Source organism: Dermochelys coriacea, chromosome 4, assembly GCF_009764565.3.
Source record: "Dermochelys coriacea isolate rDerCor1 chromosome 4, rDerCor1.pri.v4, whole genome shotgun sequence".
Classification (NCBI taxonomy): domain Eukaryota; kingdom Metazoa; phylum Chordata; order Testudines; family Dermochelyidae; genus Dermochelys; species Dermochelys coriacea.
In genome coordinates, this window is record NC_050071.1 from 126,686,971 (window position 1) to 126,699,563 (window position 12,593).

A 12,593-nucleotide genomic window follows, 5' to 3' on the forward strand; every position below is an offset into this window, starting at 1 on the left:
TATTGCCTCCTTCAAAGATGAGGTATCTGCATTTTTCACTACTTGTATGATCTCTCCATCGGATCTCAGTTCAGACAGAAGGTGATTCTGGGCTCACGGAGACAGAGGTTCTTTAACAACTTGAGTTTGTGAACAATTAGGACAAGATTCTTTTATCCCATTCACAAGATTTGACACCTTGGGGCCAGACTCTGTTCACTCTGAGAGTGTCTTACTTCTCTTAGTGCAACAAACATCAAGAAGCTACTTCAGACCCTACTGAGATCCAACTACAATAATTGGATAGGCCCTTGGTCTCCTAGGATTCAGATACAGTTTGACTCCTGTTTAGATATAGTTAAGTGAGCGATTATTTACATGAGGCCTTTTCACCTGTTTCTTCTATCAGTGTGAGTTCACTTGACTTATTCAGTCCTTCAGTTCATGATATGGAGCAGATACAAAAACCTGACCAAAGGGAAATCTTTGTCTGAAATTCCTTAAGTCACGAACACTATGAAAGCCTGCACAGCCAATTTGTGGGTGCACATGGGTACATTCTTCTGTTAGGAAAAATGGTTCCTCTCTAGAATACAAGAGGAACACTGTGGATAAGGGATAAGCCATAAGATGCCTAGTGACCCCCGCAACTGCCACTGCCACTCTGAGTTAGTTTCTCAGACCTGAAGAAGAGCTCTGTGTAAGCACAAAAGCTTGTATCTTTTACCAAAAGAAGTTGGTCCAATGAAAGATACTACCTTATCCACTTTGTCTTTCCACTCTGAGTGACAGTTGCACAGCTGTAGTTTATGTAACAAAGTAGTACCCTCAACTTTCAGTTGAGAATGGAAGTCTTTTGGACATTTAATTGAGTGAAAAGTTGGAGTGTTGTACTTTCAGCTTTTCAATATATTCATGCAGAAACTCAACATTCAGAACTGTCTCCAAGGAAAGGAGAACTGAACAACAATTTGCAGCAGTCTATATTCCAAGATAGGGGATACCACAGACTAGAGTTTTCTGTATCAGTCATCAACAAAAATGTGGACTACTTCTGATTCAGAGGCTGGGAGACAAAGACAGGAAAAACCTGTCTTCTGTGTCATAGGAACATAGGAATTAGCATACTGGATTAGATGCATGGTCCATCTAGTCCAGTATTCTGCCTCCAACAGTTGCCAGCACAGTATACGTAAGAGGAATGTGTGATAAACCTCACAAAATATGCAGGTATGAGGCAATCAGCCCCCCTGCAGGTGTAATCTAATCCATAATAGTTAGAAATGGGCGTAAACCCTAAAACATGAAGTTTCATCTCCTTTACTAACATATTCTGTTAGCATTAACTATAATAAATCTGGATGTTCTTGTCTGTATAAATGTCCCAGTCCCTCTTTGAATCTGGTTTAGTTCTTGTCCTCAGCAATGAGTCCTTGATAATGAGTTCCACAGTCTACTTAAGTGTTGTGTGAGATACTATTTCCTTTGATTAATTTTGGATTTGCCACCTTTCAATTTCATTGGATGTTTCTTTAGTCATATATTATGAGACATGGAGAACAGATTCTTCTTTGAGTGGTTGCACATGTGCATTCTGCTCTTGGTGTCTCTGTGCCCAGCACACGGTCATAGGAAACTTTTTCCCTCATCAGTATCTCTTGGATAGCTCAAGCGCCCTCTGCTGCCTCACACCACTGCATGCAGGTATAAAGGGCAGAACCACCTCTGGTTCCCGATAGTTTTTTTTTTTCTTACTACCCGTAACAGTCATTGGAATGCCTGTCAATTGCTAGAGCAGTTTTCTCTCAACCTTTATGTACATAGTCTAGTTATCATTAGTTGTTACTGTCATTAGTAAGTTTTAGTAGTTTAAACATTTTGCTTTTATTGTTTTTCCCCATTTTGGGGTTCTGTTGCCAGTACCGAGTCGTGCCCTGATCACTAGGCTTCAAACCATTTACTTCCTGTCAAAGCCTATGCCCGTGAGAAACCTGCACAACAGTTGTTTCAAGTGCTTGGGCAAGGCATATACGAAGGACTGATGCCAGATTTGACCAGAGGAAGATCTCCATCCCCACAAACTCTGTAAAGCAGGGGGAAAGGGAATCGACTAGAGTGCAAGAGAGAACCAAGCATTCCTCCTCCAAATTAGTGCCTAAGACAGCATCACTCATTGACTGAAGTGCCAGAATGGGCACTGTTGAGACCTGTTCCAGAAACTACACTGTCAACTTCAGCATCATTGCATCGACCAAATATGATCTCAGTGCCAACTATGCCAGAGTGTGACGTTCCCCTAAGATATTATCTGGACCAGTGATCTGCTAGGTCACTCCAATCTTTGACTCTGGGAGCCAGCCTTACCCTGCTCTGAGAACCCCCACTCCTGGGCTGTTCACACAGAGCCTCTAGCATGTAAGCTGCTCCTTGGATTGTGCAACTGAATGACACTAGCCAATATCTCTGGTCCCAGACACAACCCTGGGAATCTCCGTCTTGCAGTGTCCAGTTATGCCTGTTGGATGCTGCAAGCTTATATGAGTTTGTCAATTTAACAAAGAAATTGATATGGACCAGGCTTGCTATCCCAAGGGGAGTCTCTGACACACTTCAAACCAAACACAGTGCTTCAGGTAGAATAAACAAACAGATTTATTAACTACAAAGATAGATTTAAGTGATTATAAATCAAAACATAACAAGTAAGATTTGGTCAAATGAAATAAAAGCAACACGCATTCTAAGCTGATCTTAACACTTTCAGTACCCTTACAAACTTAGATGCTTCTCACCACAGACTGGCTGGTTGCCCTTCAGCCAGGCTCTCCCCTTTGATCAGCACTTCAATCACTTGCTGTTGGTGGTGTCTGTAGCTGTAGGTAGAAGAGGGAGGAAGAGCATGGCAAGAGCATCTCCCTTTTATCATGTTCTTTCTTCCCTCTCGGCTTTGCCCCTTCCCCCGTCAGAGTCAGGTGAGCATTACCTCATCGCAGTTCCAAACTGACCAAAGGAAGGGGGGTGACTCACTTGAGTCCAACAGATCCTTTCGTTGCTGCTGAGGCCAGCGTCCTTTGTTTCTGTGAGGCTGGGCTGGGTTTGTCCCATACATGCCTTGATGAGGTGCTGTTAAAGAGTTTTTGCCGGGACTTATTTTAAGCCATGAAGACACATTTTCAGCCTCATAACTATCTACATGAAATTACAACCTATAACATTACTATAACAGTACTGTAACAACAATTACTATAACATCACTATAACAACAATGTTCAGTGCATCATGAGCCTTCCGAAGACACCTGACATGATAAACTTTTAAGAAGGATGAACATGGGGGTATGCTGGGTGTTCCCCCGAGGTACAGAGATTCATACACAGGCATTCGCAGCTGTGAAGAATTTACTCTGCTTCTTGATGCCAGACAATCCAAGAAGTTTTTGGAAAGTGTAGGGGACAATTTCCTGGTGCAAGTGCTGGAGGAATCAACTAGGGGCAGAGCTCTTTTTAACCTGCTGCTCTCAAATGGGGAAGAATTGGTAGGGGAAGCAAAAGTGGACGGGAACCTGGGAGGCAGTGACCATGAGAGGTCGAGTTCAGGATCCTGACACAAGGAAGAAAGGAGAGCAGCAGAATACGGACCCTGGACTTCAGAAAAGCAGACTTTGACAACCTCAGGGAACTGATGGGCAGGATCCCCTGGAAGAATAACATGAGGAGGAAAGGAGTCCAGGAGAGCTGGCTGTATTTTAAAGAATCCTTATTGAGGTTACAGGGACAAACCATCCCGAAGTGTAGAAAGAATAGTAAATATGGCAGCTTGGCTTAACAGTGAAATCGTTTCTGATCTTAAACACAAAAAAGAAGCTTACAAGAAGTGGAAGATTGGACAAGTGACCAGGGAAGAGTATAAAAATATTGCTCGGGCATGCAGGAGTGAAATCAGGAAGGCCAAATCACACCTGGAGTTGCAGCTAGCAAGAGATGTTAAGAGAAACAAGAAGGGTTTCTTCAGGTATGTTAGCAACAAGAAGAAAGTCAAGGAAAGTGTGTGCCCCTTACTGAATGAGGGAGGCAACCTAGTGACAGAGGATGTGGAAAAAGCTAATGTACTCAATGCTTTTTTTGCCTCTGTCTTCATGAACAAGGTCAGCTCCCAGACTACTGCACAGGGCAGCACAGCATGGGGAGGAGGTGACTAGCCCTCTGTGGAGAAAGAAGTGGTTTGGGAATATTTAGAAAAGCTGGACGAGCACAAATCTATGGGGCCAGACGCGCTGCATCCGAGAGTGCTAAAGGAGTTGGCGAATGTGATTGCAGAGCCATTGGCCATTATCTTTGAAAACTCATGGCGATCAGGAGAGGTCCTGGATGACTGGAAAAAGGCTAATATGGTTCCCATCTTTAAAAAAGGGAAGGAGGAGGATCCGGGGAACTACAGGCCAGTCAGCCTCCCCCCTGGGCCCTAGAAAAATCATGGAGCAGGTCCTCAAGGAATCAATTCTGAAGCACTTAGAGGAGAGGAAAGTGATCAGGAACAGTCAGCATGGATTCATCAAGGGCAAGTCATGCCTGACTAATCTAATTGCCTTCTATGACGAGATAACTGGCTCTGTGGATGAGGGGAAAGCAGTGGACATGTTATTCCTTGACTTTAGCAAAGCTTTTCCCACAGTATTCTTGCCAGCAAGTTAAAGAAGTATGGGCTGGATGAATGGACTATAAGGTGGATAGAAAGCTGGCTAGATCGTCGGGCTCAACGGGTAGTGATAAATGGCTCCATGTCTAGTTGGCAGCTGGTATCAAATGGAGTGCCCCAAGGGTTGCTCCTCGGGCCGTTTTTATTCAATATCTTCATTAATGATCTGGAGGATGGTGTGGATTGCACCCTCAGCAAGTTTGCAGATGACCCTAAACTGGGAGGAGAGGTAGATATGCTGGAAGGTAGGGATAGGATACAGAGGGACCTAGACAAATTAGAGGATTGGGCCAAAAGAAATCTGATGAGGTTCAACAAGGACAAGTGCAGAGTCCTCCACTTAGGACAGAAGAATCCCATGCACTGCTACAGACTAGGGACCGAATGGCTAGGCAGCAGTTCTGCAGAAAAGGACCTAGGGGTTAGTGGATGAGAAGCTGGATATGTGTCAACAGTGTGCCATTGTTGCCAAGAAGGCCAATGGCATTTTGGGATGTATAAGTAGGAGCATTGCCAACAGATCGAGGGACGTGATCGTTCCCCTCTATTCGACATTGGTGAGGCCTCATCTGGAGTACTGTGTCCAGTTTTGGGCCCCACACTACAAGAATGATGTGGAAAAATTGGAAAACGTCCAGCAGAGCGCAACAAAAATGATTAGGGGACTGGAACACATGACTTATGAGGAGAGGCTGAGGGAACTGGGATTGTTTATTCTGCAGAAGAGAAGAATGAGGGGGGATTAGATAGCTGCTTTCAACTACCTGAAAGGGGGTTCCAAAGAGGATGGATCTAGACTGTTCTCAGTGGTAGCAGATGACAGAACAAGGAGTAATGGTCTCAAGTTGCAGTGGGGGAGGTCTAGGTTGGATATTAGGAAAAACTTTTTCACTAGGAGGGTGGAATGGGTTACCTAGGGAGATGGTGGAATCTCCTTCCTTAAAAGTTTTTAAGGTCAGGCTTGATAAAGTCCTGGCTGGGATGATTTAGTTGGGGATTGGTCCTGCTTTAAGCATGGGATTGAAGTCCCCTCTTGTCCCACTTCTCAGCTTCTAGAAATTCTGCTTGACCGTTAACACTACTGATGCTGCTCCTAACTACTAAAAGAGGTAGTATTCAGGTTTCAGCCATCTAGAAATCAGTCAGTGTTCTAAATGCTAAATTAAGCTTGTTAACATAACAAAATTTAATTAAATAACTAGCACACTACTAAGTCAAATTCTTTATTTATTCTCCAGTTAAATAAACTGCAAGATCTTCATCCATTGCCTAAGATAATTTTAGAATACCGACAGGTGAGTTCGTTTTTCATAAAGAACTTATTTGCATTGAAATCAAGAATTAACTGAACAAAAATATAGCTTTACTACACCACTTGTCTGAGAATCTTTTGGCTAGCATGTGATTTCATGTATTTCTTTAAATAATCTTAATATTTCTGGAGCAGTAGGTAAGTTCTTAGTATGAGTTCAAAAATAGGTTTGGTTTGCATGAGATTTTTTTGCAGTTAACAGCTGAAGCCACATTTTTTGTTAAATGTTTGTTGCACAAACAATTTTAGAAAACTTCACTAACAAAATTGGTTTGGTGATACAGTGCACTGCCAATGAGAAAATCGGGAACAAGAAAAGAGCTCGAGATTGTAAGGGGCTACATCAGTGGACTTTTTGATACGTTGTGTATGGGGCAAGGCCAGATGGCTATAGAAAAGTAGTCTTATTGGGATCCAGGAAGTGGGCGGGCGAAGCCCGTCCACCGCTAAAGGATCCCCCCAGCCTAAAAGGGGGATCCACAGGACCTAGATACCCAAAGGATTCCGGGGGACAACTAATAAAATAACAGGGACAGGAGTGCGGTCAAAGGTCAAACGAAGGGAACCGGACGGGGACACCGAGCAGAGAACCCCAGACAGCGCCCACTGCTCCTCAAAGGTGTCAAGGGAGTCAGAGGACGCCGCCCAGAGGAACTCTGCCCGGATACGTGAACGGACTGAGGATCGGAAATAGGCCCCACAGTCACAGGAGACTCCATCGGCCAACCTCCTCACTCTGGTTTTGTAGATGGCCATTTTAGCTAGGGCCAGGAGGAGGCTGACCAGGAGATCCCGTGACTTTGTGGGGCCACGGATAGGGAGTGCATAAATGAGAAGGTGAGGGGAGAAGTGCAACCAAAAATGTAATAAAATATTGGTGAGGAGCCGGAATAGGGGCTGCAGCCTGGCACACTCCAGGTAGACATGTGCCAGGGTATCCCTCACGCCGCAAAAGGGGCAGGTGTCTGGGATTGAAGTGAACCGCACCAAGTACACGCCCGTGCTCATGGCTCCGTGAAGGAGCCGCCAACTAACATCCCCGGCGGGCCTTGGGACTAAGGTGGAATATAGGCTGGTCCACCAGGGCTCCTCACCCTCCAAATGTGGCAGAAGGTCCCACCATTTTATATCGGGGCAGGACACGAGGGTGCAGGCATGAAGGGTTTGGAGCACGAGCGTGTAGAGATGTTTTCTTGGCGCGGTTTGGAAGCAGACCGGCTGCATCTCGTGCAGCCGGCTTCTAGTGAAGGAGTGAAGGGGTCAGTTGGGTCCACGGAGCAGGGGTCCAATTAAAAGGTCCGGCGGGCCTGGGGTAATGGGTAGGTGGGGCGTGCCCTCATGCAGGACCCGGTCGAGATGAACCCGAGCAGCGAGCGGCAAAGCGGCCTTCACCTCCTGAAGTATGCGCCGGGGAGTACAAGGTCTGGAAAGCCCCATGCGCTGAGCGAGCGTCAGGGGATCCAGCCAGTCTCCCCGGTCATAGTCCAGGAGGTCTCCGACTCTTGTGACCTCTGCCAGGACCAAACTCTGGCGCACTGAGCGGGACTCCGCCACCTGCAAACGGAGCTGGAGGTTGTGTAGCAGGGGCTCCGCGAGGAGATCTGTGCCCTTGGTGGCCGCCACGGACCTGATCGTTGTAAAGAGTTTCGAGGTCCGGAGAAGGGCCTGGTAGAAGACCGGCAGCCCGGAGAGGTCTCGCAGAAGACCTCTTGGATGGAGATAAAGGAGCTGCCGGTCGTATCGGAGCCCTCAGAAAAGGCGCAGGAAGGCATGCGCCAGTATGCTCCACGCCGGACTACCTGCACCATAAAGGAGCCTCTGCAGGGTCTGGAGGCAGAAGACATGGACCTGAGCGAACAGACATTTTAGGCCCTGCCCTCCCTCCTCCAGAGGTAGATGAAGAACCCCTGCAGGGACCCAGTGCAGTCCTGACCAAAAGAACTCCAGAATCAACGTCCGGAGATTGGCCAGGAAAGCCGGGGCCGGGACCCGGGTGTTGAGCCGGTACCAGAGCATGGACAGGACTAGTTGATTAAGCACTAGCGCTCTCCCTCGAAGGGAGAGGCACCGGAGTAGTCCTGTCCATTTCCGGAGCCGCTCTATCACCCCGCCCTCTAAATTCTGCCAGTTCTCCAGCGGAGAGGGATGCGTGGCAGAAAGGTAAATGCCCAGATAGAGCAGCGGACCTGTGCTCCACCGGATGGCCTGAAGCGCGGGTGGGAGGGAGCTCGCCTGCCGCCAGTCCCCTACCACCAAGCCAGAGCTCTTGACCCAGTTGACCCGTGCAGAGGAGGCTGCTGAATAGATGGCCTGGCAAGCCTCCACCCGCACCAAGTCGCCCGGGTCCTGGACCACAAGGAGCACGTCATCAGCGTACGCCGACAGGACCAGCCGCAGCTCCAGCTCCCTCGGCACCAACCCTGTCAACCTCCTTCGGAGGAGACAGAGGAAGGGCTCGATCGCCAGAGCATACAGCTGGTCTGAGAGGGGGCACCCCTGCCGTACTCCTCGCCCGAAGCTGACCGGTTCGGTCAGGGTCCAGTTGAGCCTTACCAGACACTCTGCGGACACGTACAGCACCCGGAGAAAATTCACAAACCTGGGTCCGAATCCAAACGCCTGCAGAGTGCTCAGGAGATACCCGTGATCCATCCTGTCGAACGCCTCCTCCTGATCTAAGGACAGGAGGGCGAACGACAGACCATCCCTACACCCAAGTTCCAATAGGTCCCGGACCAGATATAGGTTGTCGAAGATGCTGCGGCCCGGAACGGTGTAGGTCTGGTCTGGGTGGACCACGTCCGCCAGCACGGACCCTAGCCGCAGGGAGATGGCTTTTGCCACGATTTTGTAGTCCGTGCTGAGGAGCGAGACGGGACGCCAATTTCGTAAATCGCGGAGGTCCCCCTTCTTCGGCAATAAGGCGAGCACGGCTCGCCTGCACGAAAGAGGGAGGACCCCGCTCTGCAAAGACTCGGCCCAGACGGTGACTAGGTCTGGGCCCAGGACGTCCCAGAACACGCGGTAGAACTCCACGGTCAGCCCGTCCTTGCCCGGAGATTTATTGGTGGGCATGCGATGGTGGGCTTCCGAGAACTCGGCCAGAGTGACAGGCAGCTCTAGCCGGTCTCGGTCGCCCACGCTGACCGTCGGGAGCTCCTCCCAAAGCACTCTGCAAGCGTTAGGATCGGTCGGATCCGGGGAGAAAAGGCTTGCGTAGAAGGCTCTCGCCCTCTCACACATCTCCACCGGATCCGTGAGGGGGTGCCATCTTCTGCCAGTAGGCAGATGATATGTTTCTTAGCCCCCCTCTTTTTCTCCAGGGCGTAGAAGAAGCGGGAGCTGCAATCCATCTCCCGAAGGAGACGGATGCGGGATCGAACAAAGGCACCCCGGGCCCGATGGTCCTCGAGGGTCCGGAGCTCCTCCCGCTTCTCCCGGCATGCTCCGCAGAGGGGTGGATCCTCGGGGCTGGCGGCCAGATGCCTCTCCAGCTCTAAGACCTCCCATTCCAACTGCTCTATCGCCGCATCCCTCCGTCGGCTGGCGCCCCGGGTGTAGTCACGGCAGAAGAGCCGGGCGCGCACCTTCCCTAAGTCCCACCACCGCCGCGCCGAGGGAAAGGCACGCCGCTGCCCTCGCCAGGCCAGCCAGAACTCCCGGAAGGACGCCACGAAGCACGCATCCTCCAGCAAGCTGTTGTTAAAATGCCAATAGGCCGGCCCTGGCCTCTCCGTGCAGAGGGAGGCTGTCACGGTGGCTATATGATGGTCAGAAAATGGGGCCGGCCGGATGCTGGAGGAGTGGGCTCGTGAAAGATGAAAGCGTGATAAATAAATGCGGTCCAACCGGGAGTGGGCCTCCACCCGGACAAAGGTGAACGTGGAAGTGTCATCCAGGTGGTGGTCGCGCCAGACGTCCACCAGGGAGTGGTGTTCCACTATCTCCTGGAGGACAGCGACGGCGGCCGGGCTCTGCTCGGTCCCCGAGCGGTCCTGCTTCTCAAAGGTGATGTTAAAGTCCCCTCCCAGGACCAGGCACTCCTGAGGATCCAAGGTGCCAAGGAAGGCGGATACCTGCTGATAGAATTGCAGCCGCTCCGGGCTCGCTGCTGGGGCATAGATGACGAGGTTGACTACGAGCCCCTCCATGTGGACCCGGAGGTGCAGCAGGCGACCCGGCACAACCTCGGCGACCCCCAGCACCTCGGGCCGTAGTTCGGGGGAGAACAGGGTTGCCACTCCAGCCGTATGAACTGTGAGGTGGCTAAAGTAGACCCTGTCCCCCCAATCCAGCCGCCAGTTGTCTTCGGCGGTTGGATCCGTATGGGTCTCCTGCAGGAAAACCACAGAGTACCTCCCCTCTCGAAGGAAGGAGAGCACCTGGGACCTGCGGAGACCCATCCTACAGCCAGGGGTGTTCAATGTTGCGATGGTAAAGGGTGCCATGAGGAGGGCTGGGGGGAATCCTCGCCGGCAGGGATGCTCGTGGCTCCCGGCGGGCCGCGCAGCAGTCCGTGACCCACCCCGTAGGTGAGTAAGGAGTCACGGAAGTGGCGGACCCGCTGGTAGGCCGCGGCGCCCTGTCTCCCGGTCCTTTTCCCCTCCCCCATGAGGGCCCTTGCGGCCCGGAGGATTTGATTAAAGTCCTTCCATCGCTGGAGGGCAAGCTGGACTTTGTTGCGGGAGCCACGGACGTCTTCTAGGAATTCCCGCAACTCCTCTCGCAGCGCATGGGGGGCTGGGGTTATGGTCTGGTTGCTCCCCGACGGGGCCCTTAGTACAGCCCCCTGGCCCAGCGAGATGGGCAGACAGGGTGCGGACCCCTGACGGGGCTCTTGATGGGTTGACCTGAATACTGGGGCGATAGGGGGCGGCGGAGGGAGGATAGCAGCCCCTGGTGGGTCGGGACGGGTAAACACAAAGGCCACTCCCTGGGAGTCATCTGTTGGAAAGGGGAAGGAGACAGTCCCAGGGGTGGCAATAATATCTCAGGAGGTGGGCGGGATAAGGGCAGGGGCAGCGGTAGAGGTGAGAGTCTGGGTCGGGAGAGGGCTCTCACTGATGCCGGGCGCAAGCTCTCTGGTGGATTTGGCAGCCACGGCATCAGGAGGTGGACTTTCTTCTGTAGGGTCCTCTCCCGGAAAGGAGGTCGAATGCTCTTCACCAGCGAGGGATGTCCCTGGTGGCTCAGGTTCCAGCCGCGTGGCACTGGCCGTCGCCTCAACTGGCTCGGCGGCTCTCAACGGGGTGCCCTCTGCAGTCGGGTTGATGGAGGAGTCCAGGGGCTCCTCGGAGGTGGGAGCAGAAGCAACGGTTAGGGGGAGGGAACGGGGAAAGGGGGGCTGGAGTGAAGTCGCCCAGATCGAGGCCCGCTGGCATAGGATTGTCCTCCCCCTGGGTGACCGGGGTCAGACCCAGGGCCTCGATCTCCTCATATATAGACGGGAAATTGTTTTCCGCTACCCCGGGATTCTCCCCGCCGGCACCTGACGCAACGGTTACTTCGGTGCACACTGGGGTTTCAGAGGTGCCTCGGGGGTCTTGGAGGGGAGGGACTCCCATGGAGGGGAGATACTGCCTCCCAGTGCTGCCACGTCTTCCCCAGCCGGCTCTAGTGGATGGAACACACCCATGGGTAGAGCGGAAGTCTCGGCATCAGTGCCCCCCTTCCTGGTCTTCCGGGGGGCCTCCGCGTCAGATGGGAGGAGCGGAGCTCGAGCTTTCCACTTGCCCCACTTCCCCTGGACTAGGGCCCAGCCCTCCATGGCATCATCCAGGGGCTGGCTAGCAGGGGTTGTGTCAGGGGGCAGAGGCGATGGCTCAGGGACTCGAGGGGGTAACGGTGGGGCAGCACAAGGGAGGGAAGATTCCCCTTGGGGCGGGCCCTCTCCCATGCTTGGCGGTGTCCCAGCCGTACCCTCCTCCACAGGCCCCGCCAGATTGCAAACAGCGGGGGCGGGGTTCTCTCGCTCGTCTGGGCATAGTGGGGGAGGTGCCCCTTGGGCCTGAGCGGGAGCAATGGTGGACTGGGAAGGAGGAGGGGTGGTTTCGGGTGCCGGGCAGCCAGGGGCGTTGGCGATGACGGGGCCGGTGCCCTGCCGGCGCTCTGGGGTCCTGGATGCCCCTCCTTCCCGGGCCAGGGGGCAGTCCCTCCGGACGTGCCCCATCGCCCGGCAGAGGTAGCACCGGGCCTCCCTCGTGGAATAATGCACCCTGTAATGGGTCCCCTGGTAGGGGACTAGGAAGGACCCCTCGAGTGCCTCTCCGTCGCGCGCCGCCGGCGGCAGTTGAAGCTGTACTTGCCGGCAGAACGAGAAGACGTGACGGAGGGCGGGGTCTTTGCAGCCCAACGGGAGAGGGCTGATGATAGAGATGGGCTTCCCCAAGGTAGAAAGGGCGGGTAACAGGGCGGCATTGGGGAGAAAGGGAGGGATGGAGGTCAGGACCAGGCGGACGCCCAGGTCCTCTAGCGGCTCTAAGGGGACGAACACGCCCCCCACCGCCAGGCCCTTCTCCACCGCCTCCTGGGCGGCGGCCTCCGATGCTAAGAAGAAGACGACCTTGCCATACATTTTGGAGGCCGCCACAATGGCCGTAGGCCCCAC

The 12,593-nt window shown here is 52.6% G+C and overlaps 1 protein-coding gene across 1 annotated transcript in view; it reads left to right on the forward strand.

Annotated features, from left to right (window-relative positions):
• POLN (DNA polymerase nu) overlaps positions 1 to 12,593 on the forward strand; it is a 212,055-nt gene that overhangs the window by 98,748 nt on the left and 100,714 nt on the right. The window contains exon 13 of the mRNA XM_043513854.1: positions 5,913 to 5,969. Within this exon, the coding sequence (XP_043369789.1) occupies positions 5,913 to 5,969 (57 nt within the window). The remainder of the gene's footprint in view (positions 1 to 5,912; positions 5,970 to 12,593) is intronic.